Source organism: Dermacentor variabilis, chromosome 1 (assembly GCF_050947875.1).
Source record: "Dermacentor variabilis isolate Ectoservices chromosome 1, ASM5094787v1, whole genome shotgun sequence".
Lineage (NCBI taxonomy): Eukaryota > Metazoa > Arthropoda > Arachnida > Ixodida > Ixodidae > Dermacentor > Dermacentor variabilis.
Window position 1 is genome coordinate 151,354,591 of NC_134568.1, and position 25,262 is coordinate 151,379,852.

The 25,262-nt window shown below is 44.2% G+C and overlaps 1 protein-coding gene across 1 annotated transcript in view; it reads right to left on the reverse strand.

The window, feature by feature from the left end:
* Nucleotides 1-25,262, reverse strand: part of glo (heterogeneous nuclear ribonucleoprotein glorund) — a 37,651-nt gene that overhangs the window by 12,054 nt on the left and 335 nt on the right. The window contains exons 2-6 of the mRNA XM_075697659.1: nucleotides 24,582-24,687; nucleotides 23,948-24,103; nucleotides 13,206-13,349; nucleotides 12,387-12,525; nucleotides 354-529 (exon numbers count right to left, since the gene is read on the reverse strand). Of these exons, the coding sequence (XP_075553774.1) occupies nucleotides 354-529; nucleotides 12,387-12,525; nucleotides 13,206-13,349; nucleotides 23,948-24,103; nucleotides 24,582-24,681 (715 nt within the window). The 5' untranslated portion in view covers nucleotides 24,682-24,687. The remainder of the gene's footprint in view (nucleotides 1-353; nucleotides 530-12,386; nucleotides 12,526-13,205; nucleotides 13,350-23,947; nucleotides 24,104-24,581; nucleotides 24,688-25,262) is intronic.

Genomic DNA, 25,262 nt, shown 5'->3' on the forward strand with positions numbered 1-25,262 from the left:
GAAAACCGAGGAACTGTTTTGCCAACAAAGGCGAGGGAAGGCCTCAACTTGATTTTTGCAAAGATGATGGCACAATCTTTGTGGCTGTGCATTAGCGAATCACCATCACAACCACCCTAAATCATGCAAGTCATTGTACAGTACCTTGAATATCTGTTATCGTTATACACTGATTTCATGTACATGGCAGCGGTGCCACAAAGCTATTAAAATAATTGAGGTTGCAAAATTCACGTGAGAAAAAGTGAGTCGGCAAAGCTGAATACACGAGTTTTGTTAATATTGGCTAGCTCGGGCAACCGAGTCCACTGAATAATCAAAGCAAAGGCCGACAGCAGAGTAGAAAAACTCACCACGGAAGTTGCGCCCCCCGCGGCCCATGCCATAGCGTGATGGACCACCACCAAAGCGCTCAGTTCTGTCATAGGGCCCTGGTCTGGCAGTGCCCATTGGACGCATCATCTTGGGCACACCCATGCCAACTGCCGAGCGAATTTCCTGCAGGCTGCTTTTGAAGATTTCTATGTACCTATAAGGGGGACAAAGACAAGTTCGCCACAAAACCAGGGCATTGATATAAGTGACTGTCGTTGCACTTGCTCATTCCCCGGAGCATTCAAAGCATCACACAAGGCCAAATAAAATTGCACCTACTATTGTTGCACACAAAAGTGGGCCTGTCTTTTCTAAGCCATGTTGGAAAGCTGGCATAAAATGCTCACTTTACTAGTGCACATGGTCAAAAATATGCAGGCACAACTATGCCACGACTAGGATTATTTTATGCACTAAATAGAACTACCTACCTATGTACTTTATAAAATGCTCACTTTACTAGTGCACATGGTCAAAAATATGCAGGCACAACTATGCCATGACTAGGATTATCTTATGCACTAAATAGAATTACCTACCTATGTACTTTAAAAACGAGTGAGCAGGACATTTGACAAAACAATAAAGAACGAGGAACTCAACATTAAATAGAAATTGCTGACGCATACCCACATCCAAAATCACCAATTCATGACTGACAGTGCCAACATTAAGCCTCAAGGGCATTTTGCCGTTGTTCTACCATCTTTGTTTCTCGCATATGGATTAGAAAAATTTATTTCTATACAGAAGGACATGCATGAAGTGTACTGCGCAGTATCCTGTGAAACAAAGCTATTTCTTCAACTTATCTTAGTCCGAAAAAAAAAAAAAACTTCATTTTCTATAGCAGTTTTTAAACCTTCAACTGAACTTAATGTTTAACTAATCCACAGACCCCTCTCAATATTCCACTATTTCATTCTATGCTCTAACATCCCCTCCAAGGCAAGAAATTAGCTCTATACAGTTACCCTGAAAATGGAACTTTTTATTTGAGACCAATGTACACATGTGGAAAACACATGTACAGACTGTGCATGTCACTCTCAGACACACAAACACACACACACACACGAGCATCTCATGACAAAATGCGCTATCTATAATAAAAAACAGTAATATAGTTAGCTGGTTGTGAAGAAGGAATCATTACTATTAATACAAGGTGAATTAAACTTTTACAACCCAAACCCAGATATATAGAATCTGAAGGGGATCACAAAAAAGTGCAATACACAGCTAATTCAATACACAAACTAATTTTATCCAGAAGTTTTCAAGGGGATTTCATTGCTGTTCATTATACACAATAATTCGTCGTACGTGGGCTCGATATATCTGGGTTTGACTGTTTAGAATGCTCTGGATCACCCTGACGTATACAAAACTGAGTATACCTAGTATTTTTTTTTTGCTATGAATAGATGAAAGAAATATTCAGAGAACCACTTCAATGATGTAGTAGTAGCAATTGTATACATGCCTCGCCACCTTTGATGGCACAATGACAGGGCAGCTGTCTTAGCTGACACTACATGCGTAGATCTGACAGGGTACATGCAATGCAGGAATTTGACGGTGTATAGCAACAACTCTACACTCTAATTCTATCAGAAATGGAGTGCAAACAATAAGCAGTGTCACGTGACACACGTAACACTGACTGCAAGTAGAATGCGGCGTTCATCACTGAGAGTAGCCCTCGTGCTGGGCTAAGAATCAAACATGGTGGAGACGAAGCTTAGTATATATAGCAAAACACCGTTTTAGTGAGGAAGAAATTTTTAATGTGTGTTTTTTCACTGCGAGGGGTGCAGTGAAAATATGTGCAGAAGATGCACAGCCAAAAATAACCATGGCCTGAATAAACTTAAGTAAAACCATACACCATTCGCCATACAATCACACCCATTTCATACGTGCCAAATCCCCGATATGAGTATTAGGCTGACTGTTCGAATTGAGAGAGTAATCATGAAGAAGCAAGAAGGAACAAATGGTGCCAAAAATAACACCATTTATTTGACAACTTGAACATGACTACTCATCTTTGATTGACTACCAGTCGACATTTACTGTGTACTGGCACCAGAAAAATGATTGTCAAATAACAAAGCAGGTATGAAAGGATAAGATGCTATCCTGAGTCAATGAAACTTCGATAACACCAGACTTGACAAGTAAGTGAGCACAACAGCATCAAAGGCAAACCACCTCAAGCTAGATACTATAGAGTGCAATTTATATGTAGTGAGCCTGCACAGAAATGCCATACGAGACATGCTTTCCGACACCGTTAGCGATGGACATTTAAGGTCCCTAGAATGGCTAAAGTAGAGCCATCTCATCCATTGCGCCTTTTCGCTCCCTGAACCACACTGACAGTGCTACCTAGGGCTCGAGCTCAGAGAGTACCATATTTGCACAATTTCAATGCACAACCAATTTTTGCATGCCTAAAGTTAGAAACTAATAGTGCACCTTATAACATGCGCCGAAATGTAAAGTTCGCCCAATTTATAAAACACAGTATGCCCCACATTGTCGATCAGAAAAAAGAATGAGACGTACAGAATTTTTACAGAATTGAAACTTTTTTTTAAAAACAAGCTTGCAAAATGTAAGAGGCACGTAGCATCACCGTTAGCGTTTCATTGGTCACTGAGACCAAGCAAACAAGGCAGTATTCTCGTGCTATCACTTTCACAAGACTTTACGCGACTCATCATCAGACTTATCAAAGTAGGCGGCCAACAGCATGCGGGGCACCCTGCGCAGATAGCAAGCTTGGTATGCTGCCAGAAATGCTGGCTGTCATGTACGCCGACACATCTGGTGCAAATTCACACGAAATTTTGGCGAAAAGGTCGCAGTACAGCACAAAATGAACCCACAGCAGCCTTCAACAAAATGTGTTCTGCGACCTTCTCGTAATGGCAATGACGCTGCATCTTATGGCAGGTTGTTACCAATGCAGCAAACAGTTTTGGTTTTGTGTCCAATTGTAATGAGCAGGCAATCTTGGGACACATTAAAAAAAGTGAGACAAGAAATGCGCACATTAAATTCATGCAAATATGGTATTCCCCTTATTGTAGTGAGCACACAGTGCAACATCACCCATTCTTTTGTTTACCGTAGTGGACTCAAAATAAGGCTGGCCCTCTATTGTTTCTTTTGGAATGCAGCGCACCCATTTCAGCTGATTATCCTGTCAAATGCTATTTTGAGAGAAGATCACTGTGTAGCTTGAGACCACCACTGCGTCAGGCTGACTTGCAAACCAATCAGTGAGCACAAAGGACATGTGCACATTCAACATGGTCATTGTTATCAGCCATCAATAGAATGTGCAAGAGAGGAGGCATAGAAGACATGGAATGGCCCTAAAGTTATTTTAGGGACTTTGAGCAAGTGCAAAGCCCTAAACCACTGAAAATTAGGTCACGTATCTACAATGATGCATTAGGCAAGCACTGCAACTGATATAACTGAAGTAGCATCGAGCACAATTGCATTATGATTGAACTTTATTTAAAGGGACACTAAAGGTAAATACTAAGTCATGTGGACTGCTGAAATACCATTCCAGAAACCTTGCAACGCTTGTTTTGTACAGACTTAGTTTGCGAGAAAACTGCATCTGAAGGCTCTGAACACCTTCTTCCAAATTCATATCTCCTGACACCCAAGCGGGGAAGTGGCGTTATTTCATACTCCAACACCGCCCTTTGCTGCTGTCCGAGTTAAATGCCACCCAACAGAGGACAGTACGGTTTTTTGCCCAAAACGCAAATGCGCGGCCATGGAAAAACCGAGCAGAGAGAGTGGTAGATTTGCCTCTGCAGCTGCTTTTTGGTCAAATGGCGTAGACCGTTCAGGCATCCCACGATACCACATGGAAGTTAAATTCTCTGCTACTTGCAGTATGTGAGAGTTTTGCGAGCCAGTAAAACCAGCGCAGCACTATGTGATGACGAAACTACTGAAAACGCGAAAGCGCAGATGGCGTAGAGTCAGGCAAAAACTAAACCTTTTGACCACCTGCGTCATAGTCAAGATACATGTATTCACAGCAGTGAGCATAAGCAAATGTGTTGTAATCACCAATTAATGCTACAGGGTTTGGGGACTAAATCTTAACTACTATTAGTGCAGTGATCACCAGTGATTTAACTAACTGAGTGTCTGACAAACTTCAATAACTCTACTGCAACTTCAGCACTGAAGGATTTTGGATATTTTAAAGGGTATAATGAATTTTTTTTATGAGAACTGCCAATGGGGCAACTTATGTGAATTTTTTTTTTAATGTGTATTGCCTCTGGGCTCAATGTGTTAGCAAAACTCAGCATGGCGACAGTAACAGTAGTAACGCTCACTTGTTTGGCTTCCGAGACTAGAGTTTGATACAAATTTTGGAGGCTGTGCAGAGCAAATGAAAAGGCAAGTTTCATTGCCACATGCACCATCATTTGTCCAGGGCACAGATGACCTGGTATGCATTGTAGCATGATGTGACATGCACCCTGTGAACTCACGCAAAACCTGTAGAGCAAAGCTTTAGCCAGTCAAAAACAGGAGCCAAGCGGCAGCACATAAGATAATATATGCTACTTAGAGAAATGCCACTAATTCCATTTTTGTTGGTGACGACGTTATTAAAAAGAGGATGCAGCTGCTTGAAGTGGCTTAACTTTTGCTGGATTTATTCACAGATTTATAGGGTTTAATGTCCCAAAGCTACATTGGGGCTATGAGAGACGCGGCAGTGGAAGGCTCCAGATTAACTGCAACTAGCTGAGGGTTTCCCCATTCCGCCCGCCTTGAAATGCGACCGTCGTGGCTTGGAATTGAACATGCAGCTTCCTGATCAGCAGGAAAATGCCTTAGTGACTACGCCACCATGTTAGGTACTAACTTGCGTGTAATGTACTTGAAGATGATGCCTTTGGAAGTCTCACTAAAAGGCAATGACTCCTATGCCTATGTGATAAGTTTTTCTTTTTCCTGATAGATTAGCATAACTTGTACAGGTAAAGTTCATGCTCAGCTCTCCCTGCACATGTGTACATCACCCATCAGGACGGCACACTGCATTTTACTGTAGAAATGCATTCGATTACGTTGGCCTGTAAAAAGGCTTGCCTTTACGCAAGCCCAACTTTCATAGAAAGATTTATATTGTTATTTGGTGATAATTTCATTTGCTATGTCTGCTGGCACTAGTAACGCAAATGCACTGCATTAAGATATGGTTATTTCTTCCTGAAGCCGGTGACTCAACATAAAATGGTGCACCTACAAGTCTTGACCCTTTCAGGGTCAATGACGTAAATATAAGGCGCGAGGAACAAGTCCAAAATGGCCGATGCCGTATATTTACAGCGCCGTCTGTACATTTAAACCCTAACTTTTTCGTTTCTGTTATGTGCTGCCACTATGTGGGAATATAGGGAAATTTTTTAGTGCACCTCCCACTCTGTTTTCATTGCATGGTTTGTTTTAGAGCTAGTTTGCTCCAGCGTGTCTATATACTACTGCTCGCGCATTGGAGCGTGCACGTGGGCGGGCAGCGGTTTGGGTTTTGTTCCGCGGGTGGTTTCAGCTTCTTGCGCTTGCAAAACTGATGGCTATCTCATTACTAATCGCTCAAAGGGCGATCGCTTGTTTCTTGCTTGTTTAGTGCTTACAGGGGTGCCCATAGGAACGATGCCGCCGTGCATGCGTTTCCAATTTTCTTTTTCGAAGACTCACGAAAACTAATTGCCTCTGGTTGGCGATAAGATGAAGATTATCGGAAGTTTGTCGCTCGTTTTGTTTTTCTGACAGGCACACAGCCAGTTTCCTTGAATGCGCGCACCTAAGCAGTTCGATTTCGCTATGGATGTATGTACCGTATTTACTCGCATAATGATCGCACTTTTTTTTGGAGAAAAATTGATGCAAAATTAGGGATGCGATTATTATGCGGGTGAATTTTCCGTGAAAAGAAAAAATTTTTTTTAGCCTCGCATTTGCTGTGGGACACCAAAACAAATACGGCGGCTGGTGGAGCAAGTCGAACACGCCGAACGCGATTTTTTTTCTTCTCGCAAGTACATTACGTGCATTGAAACAGTTTCTTCCGTATCAGTAATGAGTTATATCGTTATATCGTCAAGTTTGCGGCAATAACTTAGCCATGTCCACTTTGAAGCGACAGAAACATGGGCGCGCTTAGCTGCCAGTGACATAGAAACATGGCCGGCATGCTGCAGAAACTGCGACATCTGTCTTCACTACTATCCTAATACGGCATGTTTCCGCTACGGGTGGGCGAATATCTTAGCTGCGTTACAAGCGTCGGCGTACGAGTAGGGTACACTCTGAACATATCAGTGTAAACGTGGCTACTATCGTTGGTGGCTACTAACGTTGCCGCTTGCGATTTGTTGCATGCCCACGAGTGCAAATGAGAAGAATCGATAGGCACCTTTTCTGTTGTTGTTGACCCCAACCATTATAAACCTACACATAATAAAGGCAAGTTTGGTTGCAGGTTTTTTTTTAGTCATGGAAGTGCGAAAAGTGATGAAAGTAATGAAATGAGGCATCTACTTAAGAATGTTTGGTGCGTGCAGATCGTTTGGTTTGTCTTGAAGAGTCGTTCGCGTAGCATTCGACAGATGGTAAGTGCGATCATTATTAGCTAGACTTGGCACACGACATATCGCTGCAGCAAGTTTGGGGTGCGATCTTTACACGGGAAATAAAAAAAATCGAATTTTGACGACAAAATTCAGGGGTGCCATCATTACGCGAGTAAACACGGTACTAGTGTAAGATCAGGAACAATTGAGACGCGAAATATTCTCCTGTGCGCATTTTCAAAGCCTTTAACTATGTGTATAACAATGCATCAAATAAGTTTATTTCCTTTTTTATTGTTATTCATGAATGAAGAGTACACATATATGCCAGCGCAAAATCTTTTTTTCTCACTTTACGGTCATCCTAGAAAAATTACGGTAAATCTTTTTTCAGAATAGGTCCCCAAGAAGAATCGGAATCTGCAACAAAAAATCAACCCTGGGCGGTCGCATATGGCGGAAAAAATCGACGCTGAAAGAGTTAAAATAATCACATGTGCTGACACTTCAGTACCACATACTGGTAAGTGGCAATCAGCACATACCCTTTCTTTGTGCGCACGCGCACACACACACACACGCACACACACACGTCTGTCCACGTGCTACCACCTTTGTTACCTTGCTGATGCACACATTTTTTGTGGTAAACATGTTTAGTAAATAGAAGTTTGCATACAAAGGAACAAAGGCTAGCGACAAACATTAATACCTGGGTCAGAGGGGCAAATTTAGTGACATTCAAGCAAATGCACATCACCGTTAGTGTCATTCGCAGGGTGTCTGATGGAAAGGTTGAGCAACACTTGGCAACGAGTATGTTCGACGAACTCAGTGCTTCAAGAAGACATTTAAATGCCTAGCGCTGAGTTTGCATTAAATCTAAGACCAATTTTTCGTAATTCCAATGTAATGAGCATCTCTGCGACATCAGTGAAGCCAACAAGCTTGAACCATCCACTTTTGGCATTCGTCAAGTCCTTCATGTGACAGTGGAATCTGGATATGCTTTTTGGTTGTAATGGCTCATAGCAAATTGACGAGTTAATGAGATTGCAGCATGTTTTTTTATTGTAAATGTTCTTGTAAATATGAATTGTTATGCGTGATAAAAGCTTTCTAAAACTAAATTCTGACAAAAGCCTTAGGGCTCCACAGATCATTGTCATCAATCCCAAATGGCTTAACTTTGCCACCTAGCACCTGCCTCTAAACTGACGATCAGCGAAGTGAAGTGCACTTGCTTGAAGTGCCACTAAATTTGTTCGTCTGAACCAGGTATAAAAGGGCCAACAGCCCTAAAGATTCTGCCTACTTTGTTCTTTAGTGAATGCTGTTATCTAGCAATTCTTTGATAAGCACCAATAACAGGTTAGCACAAGACTACATGCACTACATTTTAGTTACCCCTCCATTTATACAGCTTTGCAAGAGTTGCTGAGCAAAAGCCATTAAATGTAAGCATAGATTTTTTAAGTTCCATGCCTCAATATTACACCCCGTTGGTTCCAAGAAATATATACAGCTTTAGAAGCACTTCACAGATATATCATTTGACTTTAAACATGTAGAACTGGCATATCTGAAACATTTGTTGCACAGCAGTCACAACTAGCCATATTAGTTCTATCCCACATTTGCACTAAGAAAACATTTTTGACAAATAGAAGTAGTATTTTAGTACTTAGTAGAGGTTATTGAGAAGGGTCTATGTTAAGCCGATACTACTCTTTTTATACCCAGCTCAGTTAAACACATTATGCACTTCGTAACCATTTTTCCATGCAATGTATGCAGAGAAATGCAACCAGGTATTTTTTTTTCTCATTAGAGCAGTTACTCAAGCATGCATTATGAACAAATCAAAGGAAACATTTCTGCACAATCAACTCTCCTGCACAACTCAAAAACCAGTGAAACCAGGGTATTGCAAAGCTGCTGGGAAAATCAACTATAAAAATTACAACTCTGCACCATACAAAGGGCTGTGGACAAGCAGCTCTGCACATTAAGAAAGCTGAGAAACTTAGGATACAAAACTGCACAACCACCGTGCACACCTTGTTGTCCACTGTCTTTAGAAGCAGATTCTATACAATATGCTCATTTTACACTTTAGTAATCTCCTTACACACGTTTTGCAAGACAGATTAGCACCACAAACATTACTTTGGCTAAACTAGGCTCGACTAATCAGTGGTGAGCATGAGCCAGAAAGTAACTATACATGCATGCACTATGCCTAGACTGCTGCTGATTATCACTTATCTGAAAAATTTATGCTTTCCACAATTTTTAATTTAGCAATGCTGCAAAACAAGCACTCCTTTAAGAGAAATTACAGCTGCTTTCAATTCTAAGCCTAGCTAAAAAAAAAATTATAAGCCTTATCTAACAGCTTGACTTTTTTTTTCTAATAATTTTTAATGCTTGATACATTAATACTGAAGCAGCTCCATAACATTAAACATTTGGTAAATTGTTTGGTACTGTACCATTTCACATATAAAACAGTTCCAAGTTGGAATTTTCACCAAACCATATTGCACTTAGTCTTAACTCCACTAGGGAAGAAAAAAAAGTGTGTGGGAGGGACAACTGTGCTAACAAATTATGAGATGTACATATGTGAATCTCATCAATTTTGCAACAGAACCCCTTAAATACAGTAGGACCTCAGAGATGTGTTCCTGTTTGTTACGTTGTTCCAGCTCTTACTTTCTCAAACACCACACCTGTTAAGTTTTCAAAAGGGTAATGTCTTTACTTTCCCATTTGTTATGTTTCCTTCTCAGCTGTTTCATCCAAAAACTACAATGGTGCAGCCGACAGCTCATTACAATTCCTTGCTATACTATGGAACACTGCCTCTGGTGAGCACAAACAGCGTGCAACATTGACGGAAAATCCGATGCGCAATACATTGACATTAACGAGTTTGCGAATAGGAGCCTGAGATACATATAGTAGTGAATATGTGCACATTGATGATGGCTTCAGGACAACAGAAACGCTGAGCTTGTCCAACGTCGCCAACCTATGCACCCGTAGAAGATACGGATGAAGGCACAATCAGACACTGTTGTGGTCTTTCGATACCTTGTGCAGTTAACAAACACTTTGCATTAAGCTGAAAAAAGGTTGTGAGTGTTCAAAAAGGGGCTGTTATTACGTAATGTTCAACCAGAAAGGCAAATGGAAAACACGAGCATCTTTTAGTGCACTTGATGGCTACAACGCCATAAAGAAGAGTTAAATTTACAATCTAACCACCAGGCAGCGATAACAAGCTTTATTTAGTGTTTCAATAGTTTGTTTTCTATTTGACTTCAAATGAAATATTGTGAGAGTAGCTTTTTGCCTAATATGTAGCGCCTGCCACAAACAGTATCAGATGTTATGTTATCCCAGATCACGCATTCTTTTTTCGTTGTCTCCTAAAAACATTTCAGTGAGGTTCTATTGTCCATTTGAAACAAATCAACAGAAGCACCCAAATTATTTTAGGAATGTCCCAAATTATGAGACAACCAGGTTTAAAACAAAAATGGTTTAATAATTCCCGCTTTACTGCAAGCCCTTTAAAACATTTAACAGGGATAAGGCTGTAAAGCTTTGTGTATCTGCAGACATGCACAGCAGCCTATAATCCAACTTGGTTTAATTGACAATTGGCAAGCAATAGCAAGCCAACAAACCACTACCGAGGTGCTGCGCAGTCAGATTAGGAAAGCTATGATAGCATAACCAATTTCATGGCACCTGACATATAGCCAATGAAGTTTGTTTAAAGGCCATTCACAAATATTATGCACTAAAAACACAAATACCATGTGTTAAAGCAAAAGCTTACCACATTAAAATGGACTTAAGGGCACTTCACCCAGCTTCCTCAGAAATTATGCAGCAGAGCCCTTTTACATTTTTCACAAGAATGGTAAGAAAATGTGCAAGAGCATAGAGGTATGTGGACTTGCGTAAGGAATGTGCTAGTGCGATCCCAAGAACTAAAGATAGATGAATGGGGCGTTACTGTGCACTGGAAACTGCAAAGCCCCATTTAGGAAGATTTTCCCGTAATTATTTTAGAAAGGGATGACTAGTAACAGATACCGTCCAAATTCACCTCCCTGCACAGGTGTTCTCTTCTATTGCTCGAACCCATGCTTGCAAGGACTTTTCCTTCTAACCCTCACAGCAATGAGCCTATGCCCTCCGAAACTATGCAGTACACATGCAATGCATAAATATTATTGAAGGAGTGGCACTGGTGGTTGCACCGTGAAGCACAGGTGCACTTTCATGTGGAATTTTATTTTCATGGCACAATAATCCACAGATTACTATGACCACACTATGAGCATACCAGGATTTTCTCTGTTACCTATGTTCGAACCAGGTGGGGGCCTTAGTACTCAGACCACAAAGTTTTAGGAAACACCTACGCCAATAATAAGGTTTTATGAGCATAGTAATGTCTTATATGTGAAACGTACAGCGTGAAAGTAAAACTGGCAACGATAGAATCTGTGTCAGCTTGCTCAGAAACAAAGAGACTTACAGTGCAATTTCAAAATTGCAAAACATTTTTTTTTTTGCTTTGAACAAGTGGCACAATAAAGATATAAAAAAATTGGCTAGAACAATTACACTGAATTGTGTGATATACAAACAGGAAAATGCTTCATGAAAGCAATACTTATTGAGACTAATCAAGATAAAGCTAAAAAGGTGCCACAACGGCACAGATAAGGTTTATTGGAAGCTGCATTAACCAAGACTCATTATCAGTTTTAAAACAGGAATAGGAAGCAATATTAAAATAGATCATTGAATGCTGCTTGACTATGTCACAAAAAAGTGGATAGGATGCATGAAAAATTTCACAAGGCAGAGTGAATTGAAGTAAGAACTATGCAAGTACTATAGTCAAGGTAGTTAAATGGCCAGCTTCTGCATTAACTTCAGTTGGCAACCTTTTTAAATTACTGTTAAGACCTCTCTTCAACTACATTATGCCAAATTCTAAAGCAAAACTGAATTCATTAAGGGCAGTGGCATTCATAGCCTTGTAAGCACGCCAGAAAAAAGTTCTGAACATGTGCAGTGTGCTTTTACTTCACAATAGCACTGCCAGATACAATAGAAAGAAATGAAGCTATGCAAGCAGCACTCAAAACTGAAGTTTTTTTTTTCAAACTGAAGTTTTTGAAGGAACAAGTGATCAGTGCATTTGCTCTAACATGCGAAAATACAAGCAGCGATAAACAGCATGGTACGAGACACACCACAGAATTGGCACAGCAGAGACGAGAAAAATGAAGAGAGAAATGGAGGCCCAAACGAGTTGACCGCCTGGTAGCACTCTGTTCCCACCTGTGCCCAATTTTTTCCTTGTGTTTCCCCATCGCCTTTTCAGCTATATCCCGTGTGGCAAACTGCACAAAAGCTTCCCCCGTGCTCCTCCCCTGGTAGTCGGTAGGAAGTGTAATCCCATTGGGGACAATCTCCAACCCTTCAATAAGGCCCAGAATAGGAGAAAAACACATTGTCACTCGCTCTGCTTTCGCTGCACACAAAGAGGCACACTAACGCATCAACAAAACCAATGCACCACAAAACGGCTGTACATAGCTATTTAAGGCCGCCATGCAACACACCTAACAATGCTCACAGCTCCATCTGAACTTCCAGCGGTCAAATTTTTTTGTGCATTTGAAACATTAAAAACGCAAGCAAAGCCAAGTCAGCTGCCACTGTTTCACCATTATATGCAAAGAACACTCCTCTTTAACAGGTAATTACATTACATCACGACAAGATGCATACAAATTAAAGGCTCTTTTTCTTTCTTCTGTTGTCCACACTAGAACCCCAACCCTATAGTGCCTTTAGAATGCAACCTAGTTCACAAAACATGCAATACATAAAGTCCACTTCTGAGTTTTGCATAAAGGCTCCCTGAAGACAGTTATCCGCAATTGCTGACTTTGTGCTCATTGAAAGATACTGCATCTCAGTGAGCTTATATTTTAAGTGCAGGTAAGCACACTAAAGCAGTGCTTCATTTTGTTGCTTCTCCTTAACAAGTCTCTCCATTTATCTGTTTCCCCAGTGATGATGCAGGCCAATCAATCACTGCCACAGAAAAAGTTCTCACAAGCAAAGTGTGAATTTAATGAAGACGGAACTTACCCGAAAAGAACTGTGCAATTTCTTCTTTCGAGCAACCAAAGGGCAGGCCTCTCAACCTGACGCAGCCATCGTTGAGAGAATCCTGTTGGTGTGCTCCACTGCGCTTCACGACCCAATCCATTTCACTGCGCTTTGATTTGAACACTGTCGACAAAAGCAAATATTTTACCAGCAATTCACAACCAAGACACTTGGAAATAGAATATTCCCTTCACATTCCTGTTGCAGCCATATGCAGCCGCCAACTGACAATTCAGACAACTCTGCAGCACCACCATTTGCTGCATAAATTTAATACAAGGATGGCTGAAATTGCAAATGCCTTCCGAGCACCATTCGATATTTCAGACTTTCTGCATGATTGCATGCTAACTAAATTAGTCGCAGAGATGAGCAAAAAGAGTAATATCTGCATTTTTGTGTTCTCCCTTCGTGTGCAGTGTTAAATAATGACATGATCTCAGCAACCTAATTGTCTTTTACAAAAGAGTCACTAAAGATTGTCAAGCAGTTAAAATTGTGACTCGGCTCTCGTCTGCACCAACGAGGGCAGTGATAATTCGGCAAGTGCAATCTATCTCTGTTCAGTTCCAAGAGGAACGAAATTTAGTGCATACATTGATAGTACAGTGAAACCTCGTTAAACCGTAGTTGGTCGGAGCTCGGAAGAACTATGTAATAAACGGTAGTCCTGCTTAACTGAAACAGCGCGAGATCGCCCACTTACCAGTCAGAAACGAAACTCTGTAGAGTGCGATAAAAGGGCAAAAAACACGCAGTACTTATTCACCCACGTGACAAGTCTCATTTTTGTTTGATGCCGTGGCGGCCTAGCAGTCCTAGTTTTTCTCGCTGTGCTAAAAATTCTCTCACACTCTGCGTTGCTATGTGGTATCACGAGTAAATCCAGCATCACCTCAGCAACTCAGTAAAACATGTTTTCCATCAGTGTTTTTCATTTTTCCAACCGTAGACCACTGCATGTCCCACCTTTCTTCAATCAGAATGTCCTCTGGAAGACCGTACGCCTGTAGTGTGACAAATTCAGCTTCGAGAGCATCTAAAGCTCAGCTTCGACAGCATCTAAAACATCTTCAGCAAATTCATTGGAATTTCAGGGCAGCAGCTGAGGGAAACTCTGAATAAAGAAATGAAGACTCGAGAGCGATGCCTGTGAAATAAATTTCAGGTTGGCCACCTCCACATTCTTCATAGTTGCGTTTCAGAGTTGCATCCACATCCATAGCGCTTCGCCTCGTCGCATTTCAGAAATATTTTCTGTGGAAGAGGCCCAACGTAGTCGCCGACACTAAGGGGTAGGTTGTGTTCGACGACAAATGCCGTAAACAGGCACTCCACACGTATGACACTGTCGTCGCACTTGTTCCGTAGAAAGTTCACTATGTTGTCTTGCTGCTCAGCGGTGCAAACTAGCTTTGATGCTTCGCCGTGGAAACATGCAAGTTTCAAGTTGCTGTTGACACCATGAGGCACGCTGACGTCACATCCAAACGTTGTACAAAATGCAAAATGTTCTTTTTTTGATGTCGAAAAGCACGGAAATTCAGAAGCATAAGTTCGCAAAACCTTCTGTAAATACCTTTTCTTGGACTTTGATAGCGCCATGGCATCAAGCACATGTGGATTGTAACTTTACACGGTGCACCGCACACAGACAGGCATGCATGAAATGCAACAACATTGGCTCTGGCTTTGGTCAGCTTACTAGGAACTGTAGTCGGCTGCTTAGTCGATGATACCGATGGTGCTAGTGCTGCCGTTGTAGGTGATGCTGACGATCACGATGTGGCTGTAGATTCCGCGGTGCCGGTTTCGCAAAAACAATTATTGCGCAAACAGAGACAACTTTTCGGGAGATATAAGATAGCAATCGTACAATCGGAAAGTTCAGTCAAATCTGGAGTCCCCCGGGCGAATCGGGAGGTTTGGCAGGTATGTGCTGGTGACTTCAATCTGTTCAGCCAACCTACGCTAGCCTTCAAGTCATCTATGCCTAGCATGCAGGCATAATCCAGCACTTTTTGCCGCACAATATCATCGCTAAGGGCAATTTTCTTGGCCCGCATCTCCACAAACCAGGTATAAACTGCCTTGTCCAAGGCCTCGTGCACCGGCTGAGTCACTTTCTAGTGCTTCACCTAAGTCCTTCAAGCTAGCGCTTTGGCTATAGCGTCCTTGCTCTTCAATATTGTAGAAAGCAAGCTCACCGGAATTCCAAATGCTTCCTTGATGATTGATTTCTTCTTTCCAGATTCAGCTTGGGAAATAACTCGAGCCTTCTTTTCTAGCAACAAAAACTCGTGTTTCTTCGTCAGCTGCAACATGCTTCTGGAGACAATGACCAAATGGCGTGCAATTGCTCGTTGTCAAGCGTGCATCACCTAAACGCCTCGTCTCGCACTACCACCATTTGATCACGCAACCACAACTTTGTAGTAGTTGGTGTTGTAAACCTGAGCCATTCTCCCGAAACTTCATAGATAATAATTAGAAATACTATAAAAATAAAATTACTGCATGTAACTTATTTGTACTCGCACTATTTTCCTCACCAATGACCCAATACGTTTCCTAGGGAGCTTGGATGCTCCTCCATAAAAGCGTGTTACATCGCCATCACTAACGCGGCATGGCAGCTTTGTTTCGTTTACGCTGCGTCATGGCCGGAGCAGCTCAAGTTTCTTTTTAAGCTGTCAAAGTCGATGGTTTGCCAAGGCATGAAAAAACAGTTCTAGGGATTTTGATGAGCTGCAGTTGACATACCGTATTTACTTGAATCTAGGCCGACCCCGATTCTAAGCCGACCCCCTAAAGCCCGAAGCCAACAAAAAATTATATGCAGTCAACGACCGATTTTTCGGACCCTCTAGGGAACGTAAAAACGTCCGAAAATTCAGGCAGTCCGAAAAAATGAATGCATGCAAAAAACGCACTTTTTTCTTTTTTTCTCGGATCTAGAGGTAAAGGGCGAAGTACCAGGCTTCCGAAACCCTGCCAAAGCATCAGTGAAGTGGCTATAAAAAGAGGCGTTCAAGAACTCTGTATGTAGCCGACTGGCGGTTTATTATGTACACGTGAATCGTCGGGCAGCCAGTGTTATTGCTGCAGTGGCTTAAAGAACTTGTTGATTGTTGTTTGGACGGCATTCCGGTTGCATGCGATCATATTCGCCTCGATCTGAGCAAGGGTCATGTCAGCACTGTCCACTGATGAAAGAGTCAACAGTGCTCGCGTCAACTCGGTGCTTGTAGGCGGCGCAGGCATTGACTCCTCATTTTCAACATTGGAGTCTTCTGAATCCCCCACAACCTGATGGACTATTTCCTCGTCAGTCAGTTCTGTGCAGAAGTCGAGCTCGTTGTCAGCGTCAACAAACTGTTCAAAAGTTATTTCCGCGGGTATGGAAACCCCAGCAGAGCGGAGCCGATGCCGAACTCCTTGCTCATGTCAGCCTGCGATCGGCCGCTCACGACTTGCTTAATAACGGCAGCTTTCTTCTCCATCGTTAACCGACGGTACTGCTTTCGGCGCTTCGACGCCATCGGCAAGGACGAAGACGGAGTGGGGGCCATCGAAGGCAAGCGAAATCCTCAAGTTGCGAACAGTGGAGATCACTGAAGAGTGTCGAATCACCTAGGCTTAAGGCTCAACCAGACGTACGCGTTCCAATGCGTCCGGACACGCCGCGCTGACTCGACATCGAGTCTTGCCCGACGGAGGAAGAGGGCGCGCACCCAAACGATGCACGAGTTGCCGCGCGTCTCGTCGCGGCGGCGCAGTGTTGCTAGCTTGCCATGTTCAAGGCAGTCTAGCCTTCGCTTAACGGCCACGTTAAACAATGTTACATATTAGATAGTTTTAGTTCAGCGTCAGCAACTATAGCGTACGCTAAGCAGCGGACGTTTTCTGCAATTTTAGTTGACCGGCGATATCGTTGGATCTCAGAGGCCATATGCCGTTGTTAAGGCTATTTCGCGCCTTTAGCGACAGGTGGCGCTGACATCTCGATTGTTTCTTTCGTTAGGCTTCGACTCGTTCGAAACGAGAAGCGATCTCGAAAACACCAAGAGGTTATCCATAATACTCTGTCGTCGAAGCGGCCTGAGACTAAGCGAAAGCCGTTTACACAGTCATTTTTTACACAAAAGCAACGCCAAATTCAATTCGAAGCGGGCAGCCGGGACCGCCGCCATGTTTCCCGCAAGCTCCTCAAACCCCGCAACAACGCTAACTCGTTTGCGTTGCGTACGCCCGCTATACCCGCTATTTCGTTTAGCGTTCAGCGCATGCGCAGTGACGTTCCGCTATTCTTTAGCGTACGCTATACTAAAACTGCCTATTGCAAGAAAACAACAATTTTAGCTTAAAATTTGTTTTTATATTTCAGAAACGTATTTTACGACTCCTTGTGGGTCATTCAGCTCAACTGCGACCTAATATGAGTATTGTGAGCCCGGCGAAACCTGCAGCAGCATCGGCATAGCATCACCAGGTACTGAAGCAGCTTGCCCGGGCTTGCCTGAACTGCTCGAGGAGCCAAAGGACCTTCCGTCGCGTCAAAAAGTCCGGAAAATTGGACGGCGGGGGGTTCGAGCGTCCGAAACTTCAGATGTCCTTATACATTGATTCTATGGGGGCTCGCAGCGGTGCCGCGAAGACGTCTGAAATATCAGGCATGTCCGAAAATTTGGGCGTCCAAAAATTCAGTCATTGACTTATATATTACCTCGAATGTAGGCTGAACAAAAAAGGTGAGGGCAGCATTCACAAAATGCAAACAGCATTTATTGAATCTGAACAGGCAGAGCTCATTCAACATCGTCGTCGCTGTGTTCCTTGTCCCTGTCTACTTCAAACAGTGCCCTACCTTTGGTATCGTCAAGCACATCAGATATGCTGCACTTTTTAAAGGTGCGCACGATCAAAGTACCTGGGATGTTGTCCCACGCTGTAGCTACCAAGCCCGCCAGCTGCGATAGCGATGTACGTTTCATGCGGCCCGCTGCTGTTAGCATGTGGTCTTCGTCAGTCAACCAGTCCGCGTAATATTTCCGCAGACGATCCTTGAAAGGTTTGTTGATGCAGACATCAAGTGGCTGCAACTGGCCCATCATGCCGCCCGGTATGATAGCGAGGTCCATTTTCACCTGGGCGAGCGTAGCCTTCACATAGTCTGTCAAGTGCCCACAGTAAGAGTCAATGCCAAGGAGCGAGTTCTTTGTCAAAAGGGCTCCTGGACGCCGTCGCCACACAATCTTATGTTGAATTCCAATGGCGGAGTCTGAGCAGCCAACGGACTCCGCGAGCGAGCACTCGACTCTGGCGCAGAGCAATGCCTCCAGATCCGCGAGTGGAGCACAACCTGCACCGCCGGAGCAAGGCGGAAGCGTAAGTTCTATCAGTTACCCAGGATACCTTGCGTGTTGTCATTTCCTTCCGCTGTTTGCTCTCAGCACCGCCGCACCCGTCACTTCTCTCTTCAGCGCCGTTCACCTGTTGTTTTTTTTAAAGTGCGGAATGGATATCTCGCCAAGCGTGCAGCAGCTTTTGCTTCCTCGCGAGTCGTGACCGGTGGCGCCTCCCAGCAGACAAACGTGGTAAAGGAAATACATCACGCAGAGTTCCAGTCTACTTCGACGATTTTGGCGGAGCATCTTTTTATGCTCCACGGAGTGACTCCCTCTCTGAATCCCCTCCGACTCTCTCATTGGAACACCTTACTCCCGCCCTCACTCTGCCATTGGAACAAACTTGCTCCGAAACGAGCAGAAAAACTTGCTCTGACTCCGCCATTGGAATTCAACATTAACCCACTCTTCCACCATCGCACCCGTCATTCACCCATTCTCATTTGCCCGCACAATGACATTTCTTGGGAAAGTTTCTCGAGCAGGCAGTGTCTTCCTTTTAAATATCATATAAGGAGGCAGTTTATGTGCACAGCATCACAGTTGCACGCTGCTTCTCGTAGCCCACAGAGCGCACCTTCACTTCCTTGGTACCCTTTTCATTCATGGTATACGCCACTGGCATATCAAAATACACAGCCATCTGGTCGGCGTTGCCGATTTGCCCAAGGTTGTAGCCTGCCACTTCTCTCTTTCTCAGCATGTAGCGCTCAAAAGCTATCAGCTTTTCTTCGAAATCGCTTGGCAGCTTCTGGGTATCTGAAGTGCAACGTCGGAGGCTGAAGCCGAAGCGCTTCATGAATTTCTGATGGCAGCCCCGGCTCGCTTTGAAATCCTTTGGCGTTAGGCCTCACTCCCTTGAAAGTTCCCTAGCTTTTGCTTGGAGCACTTCTGTTGTCACTGGAAGGGCAGCTGCTCTCTGCGTCCGAACAAAGTCGGCCAAAACTATCTCCACTTCGTGGTGACAGCCTTTCTTTGGTCCGCTAAATGGCATCCTCGTTGCAGCGCACACAAGAAGCTGCTGTCGTTGTCCCCTCCAATGACGGACGTTTTTCTTGCCGACGCCTAAGTCCTGCCTGGCTTGAAGGTTCGACGATGCCATTGCGGCTATCACAACTTTTTGCTTGAAAGCGGCACTGTAGTGGCATCTCCTTCTTGGTTCCATCGTAATAACACCACGCCGCACACCGATACAGCCGACACGACACAGGTCAAAATGGCGACCTCGCTTGTGTACGGTTGGCTACTGGCACGGCTAGTAGCCGCTGCTATACTGACTTTTCTAGATGGCACTACCGTATATACACGATTGTAAGTCGACTCGAATGTAGGTCGACCCCTCCAAAATCACATGCCTCAAAAAAGAAGAAGAAGAAGAAGAAAAAAAGTGAGAGCGCATTTCACACAAGCAAAATTTATTGCCACGTTGATGACTACTCATCGTCACTGGAGTCGTCCTCACTGGTGCTGCTGCGGTCCCACAGCACGTCGTCGTCAAGTGTGAGTCCACATTTGGCGAACGACCGCACCACAACATCGCGCGGTACCGCCGCCCACGCAGAGAGGACCCACCCGCACACAGTAGCCAAGGAGGCCCTCCTCACACGCCCGCTTGGGGTAAGGTCGGGGTTTCCTCTGGAAATCCAGTCATTGTATTCGCGGCGCAGCAGGTGCTTAAAAGGCTTAACCCCCACGTCGAGAGGCTGAAGCTGCCCTGTCAAGCCACCGGGGATTACAAGCATGTCGGTGCGCTCCTTTTGAAGCACCGCTTTCACCTTGTCGGTGAGGTGGCCCCGGAAAGAGTCCAACACTAACAGGTTGGGGATGTCTCTCTTGAGGGATGCGCCCGGCCTCAGGAGCCACACTAGACGGTACCATTCCACTACCATATCATCCGTCATGAATCCCTTTGCATTCGCCCGTACCACAAGGCCTTTGGGAAGCACTTCTTTGGGCATCGTCTTCCTCTTAAACACGATGTACGGGCGAAGCTTGGTGCCATCCGCCAAGCATGACAACATGACCGTAAAACGCAGCTTTTCGTTGCCCGTTGTCAGCAGGTTTACATCGCGTGCTCCCTTAGCGCTCACGGTTGTGTTACTGGTCATATCGAAGTATACAGGAGTCTGGTCGGCATTGCCGATCTGGCCGAGCAGATACCGTCGGGAGTCTCGAAGTTTTAGGAAGTGCCTATGGAAGGCGAGGACCTTATCCTCGTATGCGGCCGGCAACTTCTGGCACACGCTGGTGCGTCTACGAAGGGAGAAGCCAGCCCTCTTCATAAATTTAGAGGCCCAGGCCCTGCTGGCTTTAAATTCAGTCCTCAGTACAGTCGAACCCGACTATATCGAACCTGTTTACATCGAATTATTCTATATATCGAACAATTTCTGGACACGATATAGTTACAATGAGTATATCACAAAAATTACGCTTACATCGAACAAAAATAGCAGCGACACCCGATATATCGAACGTCAAGCGGCGGAAAGTGCCCCCGGAAGTTGGCTTTCCCTCGCGGTGGCGGAGAAAAGCCGGCTGCGCGGCTCCATCCAACCGCTCTCCCTACCGTGACCGCGCCCAACCGCGCTGCCTCGGACGAGCCGTCGGCACACCCCCTGCAAAAAATGATCCTGGCCCGCCCACAGCGCTTGCTCAGACAGCCAATCAGATGCTCTTGTGCCCTCGTCGTGCAAGATGGCGAAAGTGCGACTTGTCTCGCTGTTTTTGTGTGCGCCTTGTAGGCCTTCTCCAGCAGTGTTGCCGTGATGAAGCGGAAGAATTTGCCTTTCGTCGTGAAGCTCGCAATCATAAATCGTGTCGAACGTGGTGAGAAGTCGGATGTCCCCGCAGAGCACAAGATTCCGAGGAGCACTCTCGGCACGATCTTGAAGAATAAGGGGGAGATTAGGGCTAAAGCGTCCAAACTCTCGACCCGGTGCCCTTGGCGCCCGACCCGTACGCACGGCCGTGTACGAGTGGTTAATCTGAAATTGCTTCAGCCGTGCCGACTTCCGTGTGCGCGGTGATGACCGTAAATTCTGATGAATGCAACGAAGCCGTTGCCAAAGTTTGGAGTGAACTGTCAGAATTTCCGGAAGCTGTTGACGAATCAACGGTGGATCAGTTCGTGAGCGCAAATGATGTGTCGCGACCACGGGAGAGCCCGAAAACGAAGACTACACTGCGAACATCGTACCGAGCACAAGTGAAAGTGGGCACAATGAGGAAAGCAACGACGGTCCTTGGCCCACATCCTCCGAAGTGATTGGTGCGCTCGCACTAGTCCGATGCTTCTGCGCGAATGCGGAAAGTTGCGGCCTCAGCTGCTCCGACTCCTTAATGTGGAAAAGTGCGTGCGTCGCAGGCAGCGAAATTGCCAAAGCAGAAGAAAATGCAGGACTATTTCGTGCGAAACTAAGCTAGTTTAATCAATAAAGTGATTTTATAAATGGTATGTGCTTTTATGACATCCAATTATTTAGCAGGCTTATATCGAATTATGCTCTATATCGAACTGATAGGCATTTTTTTGCGAGTTCGATATAGCCGGGTTCGACTGTAGTACGTACTAACCATTTGGTGGGCACTGAGTGACTATGGCTTAAGCAGTCAGCCAATGGGGTTCAATGGGGGCTGGGTACGGGAATCTTCATGACACTTAAACCGCAATTACACATTAAGTGGGTACATATTAACGAGGTTTGACTGAAACTGTGAAACCTGTAGATATTTCCCAAGATATTCCTGTATGTCTTCTTTACTCCAATACGCAATGCCTCCATGACTGCTGGTATCTCTAGTGAATCAAATGCCTTTTCATAATCCGTGAAACTCCCCCATAGGGGCCAATTGTACTCCGCAAATGTCTCAATCACCTGACTAATCACATAGACAAGATTTATTGTAGAATATCCCTTCCTGAAACAAGCCTGTTCTCTTCGTAGAGGGAAATGTTGCCCCGATTCTATTGAAGGTTATACTGAAAGCAAGCTAATGGTCCTATACTTATTCCAATTCTTAAACACCTCCCTTCTTATGGATTAGTATGTTGGCATTGCCAGTTATAGGAGAAGCGTCTTCATACTGTTCACTACCTCCGATAAAGGCTGCGTGGCTGCTCTAGATAGATACTGTACAGGTCAGTACAGAATTCTGCTGCTATTACTGAGCCATTGAAATTGCTGATGACAGTGCTCTGCTCATCTTTCACTGCATGCATCATACCCTGTCCTATGCAATGTTTCTTCTCACCAACTTCATGCTGTGGCCATTTTTCAGTGCTCCTTCAATCTTTCTCGCATTTTAATTTCGAATATTGCTTTCTTCTTGAACAGTTTGGACAGCTCAGCAAATTTTATCTGATCTCTTGAGTTATACAGTTTCATGCTTTTTCGTTTTATTATCAGGTCTTGTTCCTTGGGAGAGCTTACCTACTGGTTTCCTTGGTGTCTTACCTCCCACGTCACTTGCTGCTTCTGAAATCAGCCTAGTTACGGGTTCATTCATTACCTCGATGGTACGTTCATCTTGCTGTTCTAAAGCTTTTACACATATGTACTGTTTACAGAATACTAGAGAAATCAGCAGCAGCACAGGCAGAGGAATCTTGGGTTGCTTAGTTCAACCAGAGCAGGCAGAACTACTTTTGCAACAGACTAGGCTCTGCTTAGCCACTAATGAAAAGGCAATTGTAGCAACGTCATCCTTATGAATATTTACTCTTTTTTTGATATTACCATCAGAATGCCAATGGAACCCAAGTTCATTTCGGATTCATTGTTGAGCAGAGAGTCAAAAGATGCTGCCAGCAGCGTTGTGGCTTCTCTTTGGCATTCCAACCAGTAACATACTATACGACAAGACTACAGCTTGCTAGTGTGGCTCTGGAAGCTATAAGGCATGTTGACCAGACTCCACTCTTCAACATACAGGCATGAACTGCAGAAGCATGTCTATTTGCAACATAATGCACCCGTTTGGCTGGCACTAACTGTTGCCTCTGATCAAGTGCCACAAGACTGAAATGAGGCTTATGTCTGTGGCTTTACAGTGGATTACATTTTCAATTGGAGGTTAAGTGCCTCATTTAAAGTGGCTGAGAATGAAGCTTGGATCCTTCCACATTGTGTTTCCTTAACACCATTGACATCTTAACACATGGTCACCTTAAAACTTCCAGTGTCATAAGCAATAGAAATGCGAGCTGTTGCCACAATCTCATGAGCTCCTGTTTTATATTGTGAACCAGCATTACAAAACAACACACAAGTTCAAAAAGCCACAATTCCAAAATAATGTAAATATGCTCACCTTCAATGTACCTGTGGCCAATGTGCTCATTATGACGCTGCAGGCCTATCTCCATGTCTTGTTCACTTTCCAGCTCAATATATGCTTCCCCACTCGGCCTGCCTTCTCTTGATAGTGTCATGTGCACTCCATTAATGCCTCCTTTGATGTGGCATTCTGCACAAGAAGCAGACAAGTTGTAACATAGCATTCGAACATAAGCTGCAGTAATCAGCTTGTGCAATGTGTACATGTAAAAATGCCTTCATGCTAATTTAAGATTGTGTGGTACAGCGCGAAGCAGGGACAAGGGACGCAAGACGAGGACAAGCACTTATACAAGGACAAACCATCACCCTTCATACTAATAGCAAATCAAATGGGTCACTGAAAGTGCACTCACAGTGTATAAAAAGAACACTTAACAAGGTTCTCTTGCAATGGCATCACATCAAATGCTCAAAATTCATTTTAAACACGCTCTTTATTACGGTACAGTTCAGAGTAAACCTTAGAAGTTTGAAGACATATTACAGTATGATGCTTCACGGTGTCAAGGCAACGCTTGAACTCTTAACAATTTTACCTTTCATGCCGTCAGTGGCGTCTTCTGGGCAACATCGCTACTTCCAGAAAATATAACTAGAACGCTTACCCTTTGATGTAAAGAAATTCAAGATCTCTTCTTTGGTGGTTGACCACGGCAGGCCCCGAATACGCAGAACAAACCCTTCGTCGTCCACAGGAGTTGTCATTTTGTTCTGCAAAACATCAGCAAATTCTTTACTTGCACTATGTAACCCCGATGAGCTACGTGCAGGGCGCGAGCGAGGCTACCGAACACCTGTGAAACGGAGTAACTCACCACTTCCTTTAAGGATTACACGAAGCGCGTACACCAGCTTAGCACAATTCCATGGAATCTATAAGGCCGCTGCCACTCAGCAGTCAACACATACAAGCAAGCAGCAGAACGATGCCGCGAGCGCGCGCGCGCAAACGAACAAAATGAACGTTACTATCACCGGTGATGTGAAAAAAAGGTGCAATACCAAAACGCATACGTGTTCACCGGATAAAAGAAATATCACTTATGCAACAAAACGCAAGCATGCTAACATGTGTTCATCTTCAAGTCTTCACCCACGCGAGCGTCGATTAAAGCGTCTCCCGCTATCGCCATTTATGCCGCTCGCAACACGAACAAAGAAGCGACAGAAAGAAGCGTCAAGTAACGCACCAACGTAAATCACACAACAGCGAAAAACAAACGCCATAACGCATCACATCATGCTCAGCAAGCTAAAGCTCCCAACCTGTAGCAAGCTGATGTGGA